This window comes from Magnolia sinica, chromosome 17 (genome assembly GCF_029962835.1).
Source record: "Magnolia sinica isolate HGM2019 chromosome 17, MsV1, whole genome shotgun sequence".
Lineage (NCBI taxonomy): Eukaryota > Viridiplantae > Streptophyta > Magnoliopsida > Magnoliales > Magnoliaceae > Magnolia > Magnolia sinica.
In genome coordinates this window covers 61,500,117-61,517,969 of record NC_080589.1, presented here as the reverse complement: position 1 = coordinate 61,517,969, position 17,853 = coordinate 61,500,117, and the positions used below count along the sequence as shown (strand labels likewise).

Genomic DNA, 17,853 nt, shown 5'->3' with positions numbered 1-17,853 from the left:
CTTAATTTGCATCTTTATCCCTTTTCCTTTTATTTCATGCCTATATTTATTTATTATTTTTTGGTGGTTTCATTCAAAGAAAGTGGATGATTGAATGATTACAGTAGTTTGGAGCTTTTTAATGGTGGAATAGGGGAAAGAAAATTTAAGGTTGAAATGATGAGATTGAAGAAGAATCTTTCCTTTCTCTATGCTAAGTTTAGGTTTCAATTTAGGGATATTTATTTATTTATTCATTTTTTTTACTAGTAAGTATGCTATTTACCAAACATACTTATGCATCTGAATCAATAGAAATTGAGATCAGCTGCTGGAGGCATAACTAGATAAAACAAAATGACTTGGGATCCAAATGCAGCCTTAAAGCTTAATTAAGAAAGTATTTTTCATAATCAAAATCACAAAATAATACTTTCTTTTTAGTCACTATAAGAATAATGTTAAACTTCTCCACAAACCCTCAAGTACACAAACCTATGATTCACATCCCATCCATTATGCCCTAGGGGTGGCCCGCCTGAGTTATGGATCTAGCTGTTTTCTTTTGCCTCACAACCTACACTTGAGGATAGAACATGATGGATGGAGAGGATTTTATATATAAAACTGGTGGGCCCCATAGCTCCGGGTATTTTTTGCATTGCTTAGAACAGTTGTTGAAGGTCCCAATTAAACAAAAGCTGTGGAAACATGTAAAACAGGTATTGGAGGGATCCTGTTTAAACCAGAGCTTTGTGGGACCACGTAAAACCGGTGTTGTAGGGTCCGGTCTAAACCAACGCTCCGTGGACTATGTAAAACCGGTGTTGTAGGGCCCTGAATTGCGGTTACATGGAGCTTGTATTAGCAAAAGCCTGTTGGGCCACCGCAATGTGTGTGACATCCACTCTGTCCGTCAGTTTGGCCAGCTCATCTTAGGACATGGTTCAAAAAATGAGGTGGATTCAAGACACAAGTGGGCCAGGCCACAGGAAATAGTGGCGATTGAATTCCTAACATTGAAACCTTCCACGAGTCACTGGAGTTCTGGATCAGACCAATATTTCTGTTTTTTGTTTATCCCTGTGTGAATAACCGTATGAACAGTTTGGATACAATATAAACATCACGGCGGGCCAATGAAGTGTCAATGGCAAGTGTTTCTGTCCCCGCTGTTTTGTGTAGTGTGGTGCAATAGAGTTTTGGAATTGCTAGAGCCAACTGCGTCCGGGGCTTTTCTATGGTCTCAGTTCATAATGGTGTGACTCACTTGATTGGATCAACCCTATTTTACAGGTCCATCATTAGTTGATAAGGAGCACATGATGCACGGGTTCGGATAGGGGAGGTGGGTGGTGGTGGATTTTGGATTGCTACCACCCATAATAGCATTGTCGCAACTGTGTGGGTGTCATAGACAGACGCGGTTTTCTGGTGAACTCAACACCAGCCAGCTAGCAGGTGTCAAAGCCCTGTGGGCCCCACCATGATGTATGTGTTTTATCCGCATCATCCATCCATTTTTTTCAGCTCATTTTCAGTCATGAGCCCAAAAATGAGGCAAATCCAAATCTCAGGTGGACCATACCACAGGAAACAGTGGGGATTAAATGCATACAATTTAAAACTTCACAGAATCCATAAAAGTTTTGAAGAATTAAGGTGATATTTATGTTTTCCCTTCATCCTGTTTGCTGTGGTATTGTCCATTTGAAGTTTGGTTCTACCTATTTTTGGTCTCAGGCGAAATGGATGGACTACAAGGATAAAACACATACATCATGTTAGGGCTCATAGCTTTGACACTAGCTTGCTGGTTAGTGTTCAGGTCACCAGCCAAACCGCATCCCGTGATGCACACTATGTGGGGCCCATTTCTGCAACACTTAATGGTCACCTGGACTAAGAAGTTATTCACATCATGGTGCACCATGGTGCGTGGAAAACTGCTTCACCCACTGAAAGTTATTCATCTTACCGTGTGGGCCGGCGCTGACCGCTTTGTTTTTATGCCTACCCACAAGCGTATCTGGTGAGCCCTGCCATGATGATCAGCTTGACTCAAAAGTCAGGTCGGTCTCAATTATCAGCTGGGTTATAGGTTCCGAGGTTTTTCTATGTTGAATTATAGTTTTCTAAGGTGGCCCACCTGATGGATGGACCGGCTAGATTTTTGGGTCATCGGGTGGTGATGGTCATGCTGCAACTATTGCAGGGGTTGGATCTCAAAATCAATGTCTGGGCCTAACAATGCTCAACTGCAGCACTCTAAAAAATAGAAACTGATAAAGGGATATGCATAAAATAGATTCTTGATTGGTGATTTCGGGCCCGATTGGATGCACTTCCTTGATAGGGGATTGGGTTTTGGAAAAGGGCTTCCAAACATGATTTTCGTTTGAGTTGATATCCTACTTCTTTGATGATTTTGGGTGCCATTTCCATTCACTTCCTCAAATTGGTTTTTAATGGGTTGGTGTTTTATAACATCTCGTGTCATTTCTATTCGGGGCCCAAACCCATCCATCAGAGCCATGGCCACTCCCAGAAATCTCACAGCGCCCGATAAAAATAAATAAATGAAGAAAAGAAAAGGACAGAGACTATTTTATATGCAGAAGACAAGTCTAAAACCATCCAGACCCTCCCTAATCGCGCAGCTCGCCTCTAACCCAGGGTTACGAGAATCACATGGGACTTTTAAGCTCTTTGAGGGCAGCTGTGAGCGTCTGTGTTACTCCATTCCTCGTGCCAGCCCATGCTAGAAGGTGATGTTAAAATTGATGAAGACTCGGAGCCACACCACATGAAATAGTAGGAATAGAAATGCCCACCTTGAAACTTTCCAAAGACCCGCCTTATGTTTATATGCCATCTAAAACCGTTAAGAAGTTGATTCCCATGCAGATGAAGGGAAACACTAATATCAGACTGATCCGAAACTTCTGTGGCCCACAAGAAGTTTTCGATGGTGGTTGTTCAATCACCACTGCTTCTTGTGGTGTGACCCATTTGAGATTTGAATATGCCTTATTTTTGAAATGAAGTAGATATAACACAGACATCACAGTGGGCCTCATAAAGCTTAGGATAAGAGTAAATTCCTGTAATTAGACTAATTACAGGCAATTTGCATTTGATACCACTTTCCTGTGCCCCAACATACAGGGAGCTCCCTATGCAGAAGCTCTGTCCATCAATTTCACTGGGATCACGTTAGGACATGATCCCAATCATGATGAGGCACATCCAAAACTCAAGTGGGCCACATAGTAGGAAATCTGATGGACGGAGTGGATGTCACACATAGAGTGTGGCAGAACAAGAACTATAAGGAATTGAATACCACCGTTGAAACCTAGGCTGGTATTCATATTTTCCATTCATGCTTGCATGTAAGTTATCAATGATCGGAGCTTCCATCTTCCACTATTTCTTGTGATGTGGCCCACTTGCATTTTGGATCTTAAAAAAAGGATTGACAGAATGAATATAAGAAAAACATCACAGGTTCACCCATTCAGTTACGGTAGGTCGCTTCCCCAGTGTAGCGCTGGCATTCCCCACTCTGTTTTACTGATAGAAACCATATATCAGCGTTAGGAAGATATGTGACATCAGCACTGATGTGAAAATAGAAAATCAGAAAACCAGAATGCTCTGTTAGACATTAATTCTCTGTGCAAGTGCACAGTCGTCATCCAAACCGTTAAAATAATGTATACAACAAATCAATACTTTTTTTTTTCCGGTCATAAAAATAAGATAGCCATACAATCGAAGCCACGTGTATCAACCTTTTCCTATAAATACACATATCCACCGTAAGTTTGTAACAGACCATAAGAAACAACAGCCATGCCCATACATAAATCTCTCTCCCTCGCTTTTCTCCTCTTTTTCCTACCCTTTCTTTCTTCATCCCATGCAACAATATCATCTGCAACAGCAGGACTGCCAGAAGCAGAGGCTCTCCTGAAATGGAAAGCCACCCTCTTTCCATCACAAGCTCTCCACTCATGGTTACTTCCTGCCACTAATGCTACCACCAACACAATCTCTCGATGCAAATGGATTGGGATCTCATGCAACAGCCTTGGAAGTGTAACAGAGATAATCCTACCGAGTGCAGGCTTGCAAGGTAAGCTCGACAACTTGAGCTTCCCCTCATTTCCAAACCTCGTTCATCTCAATCTCAGTGGCAACACTCTCACTGGAACCATCCCAACACATATTGGCACTCTTCACAAACTCATGTCCCTCGATCTGTCTGCAAATAATCTTTCTGGCATTTTACCACTTTCAATGGCTAATCTTAGCCACATTTCAGAGTTAGACATCTCATCTAATGAAATTAGAGGCGAAGTAGCTCCAATTTTCTTCACCAATTGGACCAAACTCATCTCCCTTCGACTCCAATACAATCAACTCACTGGAAACATTCCATCTGAAATCAGGCTGCTTACAAATCTCCAAATCTTGTATCTCGGGGGAAATAAAATAAATGGATCAACACCTGTGGAAATAGGGAATCTTGTGAATTTGAATGAGCTAGTCTTGTCCATTAACCATCTAGATGGTTCCATCCCTTCCACTTTAGGGAACTTGTCCATGCTCACAATTTTGTCTTTACACGAAAATCAGATTTCAGGCAGAATTCCTGCAGAATTAGGGAATCTCAAGAGTTTAGTTCAGACATCTTTGCGCAGTAACAATGTAAGTGGTCCGATCCCTCCTGCTTTAGGTAATTTAACAAACCTTAGACTATTGTTCCTCTACGGCAATCAAATTTCTGGTTCAATTCCTCCACAATTTGGGAATTTAATAAATCTCGACAAACTTGATCTGTCCAATAACACTCTAACAGGTTCTATCCCTTTCATTTTAGGGAACTTGACAAAGCTGACAGTCCTCTCCCTCTTTCAAAATCAAATTTCTGGTTCTATTCCTCCAGAACTTGGGAATTTAATGACTCTCAATAAGCTATCATTGTATAATAACAATCTGAGTTGTTCGATCCCTCCTGCTTTGGGTAATTTGTCCATGGTCACAATTTTGTATTTATCCAAAAATCAGTTTTCAGGCACAATTCCTGCGGAATTAGGGAATCTCAAGAATTTGGTTGAGCTGATGTTGTACCAAAACAATCTGACTGGTCGGATCCCTCCTGATTTGGGTAATTTGAGAAACCTTACAATTTTGTCTCTCTACAGCAACCAAATTTCTGGTTCAATTCCTCCACAATTTGGGAATTTAATGAATCTCAAAAATCTTGATCTGTCCAATAACACTCTAACAGGTTCTATCCCTTCCACTTTAGGGAACTTGACAAAGCTGACAGTCCTCAACCTCTTTCAAAATCAAATTTCTGGTTCTATTCCACCAGAAATAAGGAATCTGGTTAATCTCAAGGTGCTGGACATGTCCTATAGCCTTCTAACAGGTTCTATCCCTTCCACTACAGGGAACTTAACCAAGCTAACTCTTTTGTCCCTTATTGACTGTCAATAATCTTGTTCCTTGCCTCAAGAGATGACAAACATGACAAATCTTTCCAAATTCTACTTGAGTGGAAACAACTTCTTTGGCTATTTACCTCAGTTATGCCAAGGTGCTGAGATCCCAAAAGGCTTCAGAAATTGCACTAGCTTAACAAGAGTGCGACTCAACGGAAACCGACTTGCTGCAAATGTATCAGAAGCCTTTGGTGTATACCCACATCTCTCGTTCATGATGTCAGCAACAATATGTTGTTTGGTGAACTCTCACCAAATTGGGGAGAATGCCGAACTTTGACAAAGCTACAATTATCCAGGAACATGATCACCGGTAGAATTCCTCCTGAGATAGGGCAGCTGATCCAGCTAAGTGTGCTTGGTCTTTCTTCAAACCAGCTGGTAGGCGAGATTCCGAAGGAATTTGGGAGGATGACTTCTTTGTTCAACTTAACTTTAAATGAAAACCAGCTTTCTGGTCAGATACCCCAAGAGATTGGAAAACTATCCAATTTGGAGGTTCTTGACTTGTCAATGAATCACCTAAGTGGTCCAATACCACCTCAGTTATGTCACTAGTGTGAAAACTAGTGCAGGGATTCAACCATTTCTTTGGCTCATTTAATAGACTTAACAGTGTGTTTGCACAGACATCTGAAATAATATACAGTTTTATAGAGAAAGTTAGAGAATTGTAGAGTGGTCTACACTACATGGTAATATGCATAGCTTAGAATATTTTGAATGGTTGCAGAGTTCTATAGTAAATTTTGTTCCTTAGGTCTATTATGCCAAAGTAGAGCATTCAAATGGTTTTTTTTTTTTCCTGTGCATCGCTTTGTTCATTTCATAGGAATCAACACCTTTACATTCAGGCACCCCTTCATAAAATAGGGGGCCTATCATAGAAAACAAAAAAAAAAAAAAAAAACTGCACAAGGAAACCATAGGGGATCACAACATCTTAATCGAACCCAAGCCAACCCAATCAAGAAAGACTGAACCTCTAACCTGTTATGGAAGCTCAAATTGGTTATCAAACCAGGAATAAGACTGGGAAATGCTTCCTTGCCGGGCCATAAAATCTGCTGGTGCATTCCCTTCCCTCAGGACATGCATAAAACTAGTTCGACCTCTCATCTTCAGCTGGTTTATCCTGAATATCCACGCCTTCCATTTCCAACCTGGCTTCGCCACGCCATTGAGCATATCTACAACCTGCCTTGAATCTGATTCAATAATGATTTTAGATAGGCCCCGTTGTAAACCAAGGGATAGGCCATCATGCACTGCTCATAGCTCTGCAATGGTGTTAGAACCTACCCTATAACCAGCTGAAAAAGCAAAAATGAATTCACCCTTCTCTCCTCTACAAATTTCACCCCCACCTGATCTTCCTGGATTTCCTCTGGCCGAACCATCTACATTTATTTTAAACCATCCAAATGGGGGCCTCTCCCATTTAACTCATGTAATATTAATATAAGTTAACCAAATATCTTTTGAGATAAAACTGTTGGGTATGTCTGTCAGATTTTGTGTTATAATAAAAGAGCATAAATGATGGGAGATGCATTTTCTGCATCAGATTTCCAGTTGCTGCAGACCGCTTGTGAGAAAAAAGGCTGCATTATGTCTTCTGCGGTTGTATAGGAAGAATCCTGATATTGTCAATGTAGATGGCTGGTAAGTAGGGATTCTGTATTCTACCTCTAATGGGGCCCTGTTGATTATTTATGGTCATCTGACTTTCTGTTTTAGCTAAATTTCTTTTCAGGTCAGATTGCATGACACAGCTTCTAGATGAGCCAATCTGGGGGTTTTGACACAGTTTCAAATAACCATGAAGCATATTGGAGTAGTCTTCCAAAATGTGTTGAAATTTTAGAGAGGCTTGCTAGGAACCAGGATGTTCCACGAGAATACACCTACTACAGGATCCCATCACCATGGCTTCAGGTTTGAATTCCTTTTGGAAGGCAATTTTATTCTATTTTATTTTATTTTTTTATTTTTTTATTTTTTTATTTTTTTAATTTCTTTCTAATTGTTTACTCAGAAACATGTAAGCATGTAGTAACAAACCATGATTGGTTTTTTTCACATATTGAGAAGCATGCCATCTTTTCATCCCAGTAAAGATTGATTCAAGAATGATGTTTTTCAGACCCTTGGAAAAACATAGAAGCAGCCCGTCATGAATTGCCCTAAGCTCAGCGTGGACGTTGGACCCCGAACCGTAACCTTCATGGAAAACAAAAAAGAACGCCCCATTTTCATCTCTACAAATTCTGCCGCCGCCAGACAGGCCAAGGTTACCTAAGGCTGAGCCATCTGCGTTGATTTTTGTCCATCCAGGAGGAGGCCGTAACCATTTAACCACAGCTGAAATAGAAGCTTGCTCGCGACTAGGGTGTATCGAAGGGAGACCCTGGAGAGGAGGGGTGGCCAGGCTGTGAAAGACCCTTCTACTGGGCTGATGGCTTGAAGAACGGGCTGCCGTTGGAGGAGGGACTGGCGAGGAAGACAAGCTCCTGGCCTGGATGAACTCTAGCCACTAGCTGATCCTGTGGGTGAGCTTTTGGATTGAAGGCCTAATGTCGTCGAATAGAGTTGCATTCCTGGCCTTCCAGGTTTCCCACAGGAGGACATAGGGGGCTAAAAATTGAGACTTGGAAAAGCGACGACTAGTTGCCGAAACCACCCACCATTGGGTTAGCCTCTGCTCAACCGAAGATGCGGTCTGCACGCTGATCCCAAACTTCCTCCCCACAAATTCCCAAGCTGCATTAGCTAAGCCACTAGAGAGGAACAGGTGGTGGATGGATTCGATATCATGCCCGATTTCACTTTGTGTAGACCTAACGTCACAGCAAACGTAGCGGGAAGCCAGTTGGATTCCCCTAGCTTGGCTCGACGCATCAACTGGAACAACATTTACCAGAATTTTCCAAACCAGAAGCCCAATTTTTGGAGGAAGGGAAGAGTGCCAAACCCATCTGGCCCAACCCTTGCGGACTTGGCCTGTTCTACAGATCTCCCAGGCCGATTTAATTAAGAATTTTTCTGAAGGAGTGAACGGCCAGAAGGACTGATCTGGGCCACTGGAGAGATAGAAACCTGCTTGGAAAATGTATTCAATCACATTCTGTGGAAGGACACCGAAGGCGGCCGAAGGCAAGAGAGGACCAGCTCGGCCCAGCATCTGATTGATCTTCATATGACTCAAGTGAGTGGGGGTCTACACGGCATCAATCAGGATAAGAGGGCCAAGACCCGTCCAATTAGAAGTCCAAAGGTTGCTCTCACCAGATCCAATCTGGAGTTGCACAGCTGAATCCAGACAAGGGATCTATTTCAGAATTCTACGCCAAATTGGCGAAGCCTTGGCTAAGGGGCGAGCTGCTGCGAAGGGGATAGGAAATGTTTGTATTTGGACAGTAGCAGTTTGCGCCAGACACTTTGGTCTTCTTTGTGCCTGACGTCCCATGCCATCTTAAGTCTGAATGAGTTCATGATGTCAGCCACTTTTCTAATCCCCAAGCCACCTTCCTTGGGGAGAGAAATAGCCTTCCAGCTTCTCTAATGAAGTTTGTTCTTCCCGCCAGTCCATCCCTAAAGAAAATTTGCAAAACAGTTTTCTAAGGAGGTTAGAACCTACGAGGGGAGGTGAGCCACAGCAAGAGAGTGGACAGGAATGCTACCAAGAACATGTTTGATAAGAACAGTTCTCCCTGCTCGAGAGAGGAAACGCGCCTGCCAGCCCGCAATACGCCCTTTCACTTTGTCCAGAAGAGGTTGGAACGCTGAGCATTTCAGCCTGCCAGGCGCAATCGGCAACCCCAGATATGTCAATGGACCTTCAGACTTGACTAAATGAAAAATGGAAAAAAAAAAAAAGAAGACGGATTTCGAGACGGTTCTGGACCGTCTTTAAAATTGCTTGGTTTAAAGACGCTTTAGAGACGACTCCTGACCGTCCTTATTATTGTCTTAAAAATTTGAATGTCCACAAATCGTTTAGGATGGTCGTTGACCGTCATATATGTGGTCATCTGAGACGGTCATTGGCCGTCCGCATTAGAGACGGTCTTCGACCGTTTTATATGCGATCATCTAAGACGGTCATTGGCCATCTTTTACTTGTAATCTGAGACTGTCAAAGACCGTCTCTATTAGAGATGGTCCTTAGCCGTCTTATAGCCCTGCCAAAGACCGTCTCTATTAGAGACGGTTTAGGACCATCTCTATTATAGACTATCAATGACCATCTCTATTGGATACTGTCGAAGACTGTCTCTATTAGAGACAGTCCTAAACTGTCTCTAATGCTGAGGTCAAAAATTAAAAAACTCAAAAAAATTATGAATTTCGAAAAAAAATAGTTGAGAAGCTTAGAAAAATAATTAACAATGTTTAAGAAAAATTTAAATTTTGAAAAAAAAACTGTAATTTTATAAAAATATAGATTTTGAAAAAAAAAATTACGAACTTTGAATAATGTTGATAATTTTGAAAAAAAAAATTTCAATAAAAAAATGATATTTTGAAAAAGAAAATTTAAAAATTTAAATAAAATTGTGAAAAAATTGACAAATTGTAAAAAAAATATATATTTTAAAAAAGAAAACTAAATTTTGTAAAAAAAATGTTAAATTTAATTATAATAAAAATGATATTTAGTTAAAAGAGTAAAAAAAAATATACATTTTGAAAAAAACATGTTAAATTTATTTGTGGAAAATAAAATTACTAAATTATTAGGAATTGAACCGTTAATCGTCTTTGGACAATCTAATTAGTTCAAATTGAAGAGTAAATAACTTCAGATGTTTAATTCAAATTTCGCTAAAATTGTTGATCAATCTTGTATGCCCAATATCTTTCTCATATGTAGCCTGATTGAGGCGAGTAACTAGTCAAATTGAGAGTATTGATAGTAAAATAGAGTGAATGGACTAGACATGTAAAATGGGCCAAATATTCTGGTTAAAATTGTGACCCAACTTACTGACCTCGTGAGAACCTAAGAATTGATGTTAGTAAGTTTTGTGGGCCCCATCATGATGTGTGTTGAACATCAACACCGTGGATTTGATGTGTCCCCTTTAGGTTATGAGATATCTCAAAAATCATCGGTAAACAAAACTCAAGTGGGCCATACCATTTAGAACTATGTGAAGGCATCCTAAAAAATATAAAAGCACTTAGTGGGGCCCACATGAGTTTTGGATGTGGTTGAAACTTGGTCTAACCGCTCATCCAAGTGGGACACATAATGAGTGGGTTGGATATGTGAATCACATTTAGGCAGGCCCAATATATGATTATGAATGCTTTAAGGAAACCTTTCTCAACTACATATAAGTGAGTTACTCGGTACCTTTACCAGAGTAAACTCTGTGGGGTTCATCGTTATTTATTTATTTTATCCACTCCATTCATCCATGTTAACAGATAATTTGAGGTCTAAAGAACAAAAAGGAAGCATATCCAGAGGTCAAGTGGACCACACCACAGGAAATAGTGTGATTGAACCTCCATCATTTAAAATTTCTTGGAGGCCATAGAAGTTTTAGATCAAGCTGATGTTTGTGTTTTCTATTCATTTATATATTTTTGATATTATGAACAACCCTTAACTATTTTTGGACAATCTGATCAGTCCGGACATGAAGAGTAAATAACTTTAGATGTTTAAATCAAAATTCACTCAAATTGTTGATCAATCTTGTTTGCCCAATATCTTTCTCATATGTAGTATGATCGAGGCGAGTAACTAGTCAAATTGAGGGTAATGATCAGTAAAATAGAGTGAATGGACGGTGTCGATATACATAAAATATATCAAGGTGGGCCCTACATGGTTAGAGTAACACCTTTGAAGGAGTTACCTAAATAGTGAAATGGTACTATAAGGTCACCTCATGGGAACTTCCCATGAGGTTAATCTGTGCGCCCCACCATGATGTATGTAGAACATCAACACTATGCATTTGATGTGTCCCTTTTAAGTCCAAAAATCAGTTGTATACGAAACTCAGGTGGGCCATAGCATCTAAAACTATGCGAAGACATCCTTAAAACATATGAAAGCATTTGGTGGGGCCCACATGAGTTTTGGATGTGTATGAAACTTGGTCTGACTCCTCATCCAAGTGGGACACACATAATGAATGGGCTGGATCTATGAACCACATCTAGGTGGGCCTAATAAATGATAATGAATGTTTTAATGGGAGAGTAACCCTCTCAACTATAGTATGTGGTGTGGCCCACCCAAGTCATAGATTGACTTTATTTTTAAGCTCGTGACCCACCATGGAATGGTGCATCTGACTGACGGGGCAGATCCAAAGTTCAAGTGGACCCACCATAGAAAAGAGTGGGATAGTGACACCCACTATTGAAACCTTCTTAGGGCCTACCGTAATGTTTATTTGACATCTAACCTGTTATAAGTTAATACTAGAGCTGGGCATCGGTCCGAGTCAGACTGGATTGGGTCCAACCCGATTAGATTCGAAATCTCAATGGCTTAACCCGACCCCGATCCGAATCGGGACCGAGTTTGGGTCGCCGGCCTCGAACCAACCCGAAGTATACATGTCCTGATCCGATCCGAGTTCGACTCGGTCAGGAAAACCGAGTCGGATCAGATGGGGCACTATTCGGATCGCTTCAGATTTTTTTATAAAAAAAAAATTTGAAAAATTTGAAAAAAAAAAAAAAACAAAAAAAAAATTACCAGGACATCTTGGTAGATGCAATCCTTCTTTGCTCTGACATTTGCCTTGATTAATATATGATACGTCTCTCTATTCATTGGAATCACAATACTCAACAAACGCACGAAAGCTTCTGTCCCTTCAGCATCACCTTCGTCACCCAACCAACCCAACACACTGGAAGTGGAAACCACCCTATTGTTTGGCCTCCATCCTTCATTCCCTAAAAATACCAAAATCGCCCTCTTCATATGTTCCACTGCCTTCCCCATCTCACCCTTCTCTACATATGCTGAGGCGATGATCCCAAAACCATTTGGTATTGGGGTCTGCTCCTCTTTTACCAACCATTCAATCATAGCTTCCGTCGGACGCAATCAGCCAGGTTTACATCATCGAAGCAAAATATCAGACCTAGCTGCTGATCATAAGTTATGATATAACTTCTTCCTCCATTCTATCCCATATCTAGTAAATCCTATCCGTACAAAATGTGTCCCACACAATGATAGTAATTTATTATGAAAATCTAGCCATTCCACTCACAGAAAGCTCCACACATGTAACTTATGTCACACCAACGGTTGTCCATTGATATTTGACATTATTTCCCCGATCTATGTTTGGATTCACCTGATTTCATATCAGATGACCACCATGGTGTATGTGGCCCACATTTATTTTACCTATTTGACAGGTTGATGGAAAAGAAGACGTTGTTTCATAACCTCAATAGAGCCTGTATCAAATCATTTCTCTACTTCCTAACCTATAATAGCAATTGAGAAAATGCTCCAGTGCTCTTATAACACTATTTACAGTGCTCTACAGTTCTCCTAGTTGTATTAGGAAATTTATGAGTACAATCCATTGATCTAGAATGTTTATTAGGTCCAACTCATATTTCATAGGCTACCATGAATAAATCATACTGATCTAACTATAAAAAAAAAAAGATTTGATCAATGGTCTTAAAAATGGACGGTCAAGATCATTTACAAAAAAGTAGGTCCGATCAACAATTTGATTCATCAAATTTTTAGGGACCATCATGGATTCCTTATGAGTTTAAAGAATCACTTTTGTTAGCCAATTAAAATCATCCTATCCATGTCTTGGAAAAAGGATGGTTGGAGAAAAAGGCCAAATTAATCATAGATTATATCACTCGTTCAGTTTAAATATTTTTCAAGGTAGCCCAGAAAATGTGTTCTGAACTTAATAGACGGTTGAGATCAACCGATTGGACCTTCTAAGTGTCTGTATACAACCAGAAGCACTATAAGTTATGGTGCCCCGATAGTACTCCCCGTGACACCAGCCAATGACTGGTGGTCGGTGCTCTGTGGCCCCCACCATGATGTATGTGTTTCATCCATGCCGTCCATCTATTTTTATATATCATTTTATGATATGATAAAAAAAATGAATTATATCTCAATCTCAAGTGGACCACATTACAAGAAATAGTGTTGAATGAATTTTGACCATTAAAAACATTTTGGGGGCCATATAAGTTTTGGATCAAGCTGATATTTATTTTTTCCCTTCATCTGGGTCTTTATAACCAAATTAACAGATTGGATGTCAAATAAACAGTACAGTGGACCTTAGGAGGATTTTAATTGTGAATATACATTCATTACTTTTGTCCTATGATGTGGCCCACCTAGGATTTATATCCCTATCATTTTTTGTATCAATCACTAAAATGATTTGTAAAGATGGATTAATGGAATGGATGAAACATGTACATCATGGTGGGGCCCACAGAGCACCGACCATCAGCCACGGTCCCGCCCAAAATTGGACGCGCGCTCAAAACAGAGCCGCGCCCAATGTCTCCCCCATTTCAACACACACACACACACACACACACACACTCTCTCTCTCTCTCTCTCTCTCTCTCTCTCTCTCTCTCTCGCCGCCTCGGTCCAGACACCCGCGCGCTGAGTCTCTCTCTCTCTCTCTCTCTCTCTCTCTCTCTCTCTCTCGTCGTCCCTGTCCCAGACACCCGCACGACTCTCAGCTTCTTCCTACCCCCGACTCTCTCTCTCTCTCTCTCTTCCTCACTTGCATCATCTCCAGATCTGGTGTGGCCAGCAGCCCTGCCCTTCATCTCTTCCCCGGCTAGGTTCTCATTTCTTAATTTAAGTTATTAATTTTTAGATCTGTAAATCCGCAGTGGGGGTTCGTTGGCCATGTCTGGTAAACAATGGGACCAATGATCTAGATGGCCTGGGTTGTTATAGATGTATACCATGTATACAATGGATGCAGACATAGAATAGTCTTGCCATTCATCATTTGTTGTGAATGTTTAAGGTGTGCACAACATGTGTTTGATGAAATGTCTCTGCTGGAGAAGGTGGATTGCATACTTTGTAACTTAGCATGCGAGTAAACCCTATGGGGCCACTAGGATGTGTGTGTCTTATCCATGTAGGCCATCTATTTTTCAACTCATTTTATGGCATGAGCCCAAATGGAAGCATATCCAATGCTCAAGTGGGCCCACCATAGGAAACAGTGGGGATCAAAGACCCATTGTTGAAAACTTCTTAGGGCAGCAGAAGTTTCGAATCAAGCTGATATTTGTGTTTTCCCTATGTCTGTGTGAGCTTATGAACAAGTTGGGTGACAAATAAACATTGCTGTGGGCCCTATGAAAGTCTCAACGGTGGATGTCATAATCCCCACTCTTTCTTGTGTGTGGTCCAGTTGAGCTTTGGATAAAATGAGGATTGCTGGTCTGTAATGTCCACTATAAAGCAATCACAACCATATCCAACTCAAGCCTCTTCTCGCCTATGAACTGAAACAGGTAAGCACTATATATAAGTTCTAGCTAGAACTCCTAGCCAATCTTGTCTTCCTTAGGCAGAACCACAATGGCTAGTGGAAACTGATTGCAATTTAAAGAACTCCATTACCATCCGATATTTGAATTGTTGAAAACCTAAACAGTTCTTGCATTATCGTTGAACTTGCGAAAATAAAATATGATTATGGAAGGTGTTGACTGCGGTTTGATGATTAAACTGATGTAGCAATCCAGCCTGATCTCAATATGAACCCTTAGATGGACATTCAATTGGCCATCAATGAGGACATAATTGGGCCTGATCGAAAGATATGATGGCCTGGATGCATCACATTTGTTTTTGTGTCTGTCAGCTCAGTTTCATGGAATTTTGGTGAAATTATATTTCTTTTGTTGATTCATAAGATCCATTATTACATGGTTCAAAAGAACGGTAGCCAATCAGACTGGATCACACTTGCTGACATGATGGGATTGTGTTTGTCTAATGATTATTTATTTATTTATTTATTTTCCTACTGAGGTTGTTTTCTGGTTGAATACCACACCTATGTCGAATATAGTTTAGCAAACTAATATTGTATTGTTGTAATCTTGTCTTTTGTGTTTTGAATACAGATTTACTTGCATTTATGTACAACGTGTAGGAAATTGTTAAAGAATATCACTAAAGTCTAAAAAAAAAAAGGGGTTGCTGCTACAGCTGAAGTTAGGGCAGCATCTTTTTAAGTTAGAGTCATGAATTTATTATTAGAATATGGGATAATTGTTTCAATTTCCCAGAAATCTGATGAAAACTTTCTGTATGTTGATTGATTTGTGCTATATCTTCAGATTAACCTAGAGACAAAATTGTATAATTCTTTTACAGCAAAAATTAAATTTCTCAGATTCCTAACCTTGTCATGTTTTTGGCTGCCACATGACTGATAAATTGAGTGGAAGTTTTCTCAAGTATAATTCTTTTATAGCAAAAAGTAAAATTCTTAGATTCCTAAGCTAGTCATCTTTATTTGTATGCATGTTGCATTAAATATTCATAAAAGTGTGCATGGATGCAAATGCATGATGTATAGTTGTGAGCAAAATGCACATGTTGCAGGAATTAGTGCATATATTGGTACAAATTCACCGTTGGCAAATCCTTGCATATGCACAATCACACCTACACATAGACACATGTTGACCTACCTTTGCATATGTGAAAATTGTTTATTTACATGTATGTAATGCACATTGACAACTATCCTGTAAGTACCATAATTCCACCAATGCCAGCTTTAATTTCTCTAGCTACTGTGTGGAATTATGCTCAATACATATGACGTCCTAATCTCATTTGTTTGATTGTTTTTCAGTCTCGCTTCAATATCTTGAAAATATACTTGATGGATAGGCCATTTTGTTAGAAATATGGATATGAATGTAGGCATGTTTGTGCTATAATCTGACTCATGATGCTTAGAGGATACAAGGCAGGACACCAAGAGGGGACTTTTCTATTTCTGTCAACATGTAACAAATATAGTTGATTGTAGCCCTTATGATAGAGAGCCCGTATGATATGGGCATCCAGCTATTAACAACTCTCTTGTGATCTTATTGTATATGAATTTCCAACTTATTAAATATGCATCTATCATAATTCTCTTATCCTTTTGGCATTCTAAGTTAGTTGGGATTCTTCCATGCTTCTCAGTTTCATGTCCTAACCTTGAAACAACTGCATATATGGATGCATGCATGTTTATTCAATGCTTTTCGTTTGATTATTTCTGAGTGTTATATGCTACAGCTGTTCGGCTACTTGAACAATCACCCATCACAACCAACAGATAACTTCTATTAATAACCTGAATCACTAAAATAATCCAAACTCAATTAAGGAGTCTTTTGGAAGCATGTTAATGGTTTAAGTTATAAATGATTTACATCTTTACAGCCGGTCTTGTTTGGCTTTAAGTTGTAAATGATTCACAGGTAAACGATTGTCTATGTTTGTATAACCCGCAAATTGTTTAAGCCTTGTAAACGGAGAACCAATCTTTTCATTTATAGTCAGTAGGCTTGCAAATGAAATTCGAACTCTTTGCTAAATCATTTATAGTTGTTTATAATAATATTAAAAAAAAATCTGTTTATATATAAAAAAAATTTCGATTTGATTTTTTTAGTATGTGTTAAGGGTCAAATATTGCATATCAGACCCAGTTGTTACCTAGATTTACAAACATAGTATTGTTTAACGGCCTGATTTAATCATGTTTGTGATGCAGGGTGTATTCACGAGCTTGGACTGGAAAAGGGTACTAAAAGCATGGATTTAACGCTCTGATGACACTCAAGGCAAGGGACGGACTCCAGGAGACGAAGATCGATGGAATTATGCATCAAGGATCCGAGGAAAGCAGGCCATTCACGTTAAAGAGGCCCGAAATTGGTGAAAAATGCAAGATCACATAGTTCTTGCCATCTGATTGGCTCAAAACTTCATACATGGCCTGAAGGCCATAAATTAACTGTACATATCAAATTTCAGCCCTCGGATCACTATGGAAGTACCCCAACTGACAGATCAGCCCATAAACCGTTGATTCTAGGCCCACCTGATATCTGGAACTGTCTCAACTTTGGTCTCGACGGTTTAAATAAGATGAGAAAATGAATGGATGGATCAGATTGTTGAAACACATCACAGTGGGGCCCGTATGTGATGTGTGTGTGCACAGCACACGTAGACCCGAGCCGCACCGAGCCAACAGACGCGGGTTAGCAGCGCTGACCCGCGTCTCCTTCCCAAACACGGCAACAGCCGTTTCGCGCTGCG

At 40.0% G+C, this 17,853-nt stretch overlaps 1 protein-coding gene across 1 annotated transcript; it reads left to right on the top strand.

Moving 5' to 3' along the window:
- Nucleotides 1–3,837: 3,837 nt before the first annotated feature.
- LOC131230560 (probable leucine-rich repeat receptor-like protein kinase At1g35710) lies at nt 3,838–5,775 on the top strand. Its single transcript, XM_058226465.1, has 3 exons — nt 3,838–5,155; nt 5,279–5,422; nt 5,510–5,775. The coding sequence occupies exons 1-3, from the start codon at nt 3,838–3,840 to the stop codon at nt 5,773–5,775; spliced, it is 1,728 nt and encodes a 575-aa protein (XP_058082448.1).
- The last annotated feature ends 12,078 nt before the right edge of the window (nt 5,776–17,853 follow it).

Bases quoted from the DNA above. Each gene is read 5' to 3' on its own strand.
- LOC131230560 (XM_058226465.1), top strand. From the start codon at position 3,838: ATGCCCATACATAAATCTCTCTCCCTCGCTTTTCTCCTCTTTTTCCTA. The intron at 5,156-5,278 runs GTAATTTGAGAA...ACACTCTAACAG, and splicing joins TCGGATCCCTCCTGATTTGG to GTTCTATCCCTTCCACTTTA. The intron at 5,423-5,509 runs GTTCTATCCCTT...CCTTGCCTCAAG, and splicing joins GTCCTATAGCCTTCTAACAG to AGATGACAAACATGACAAAT.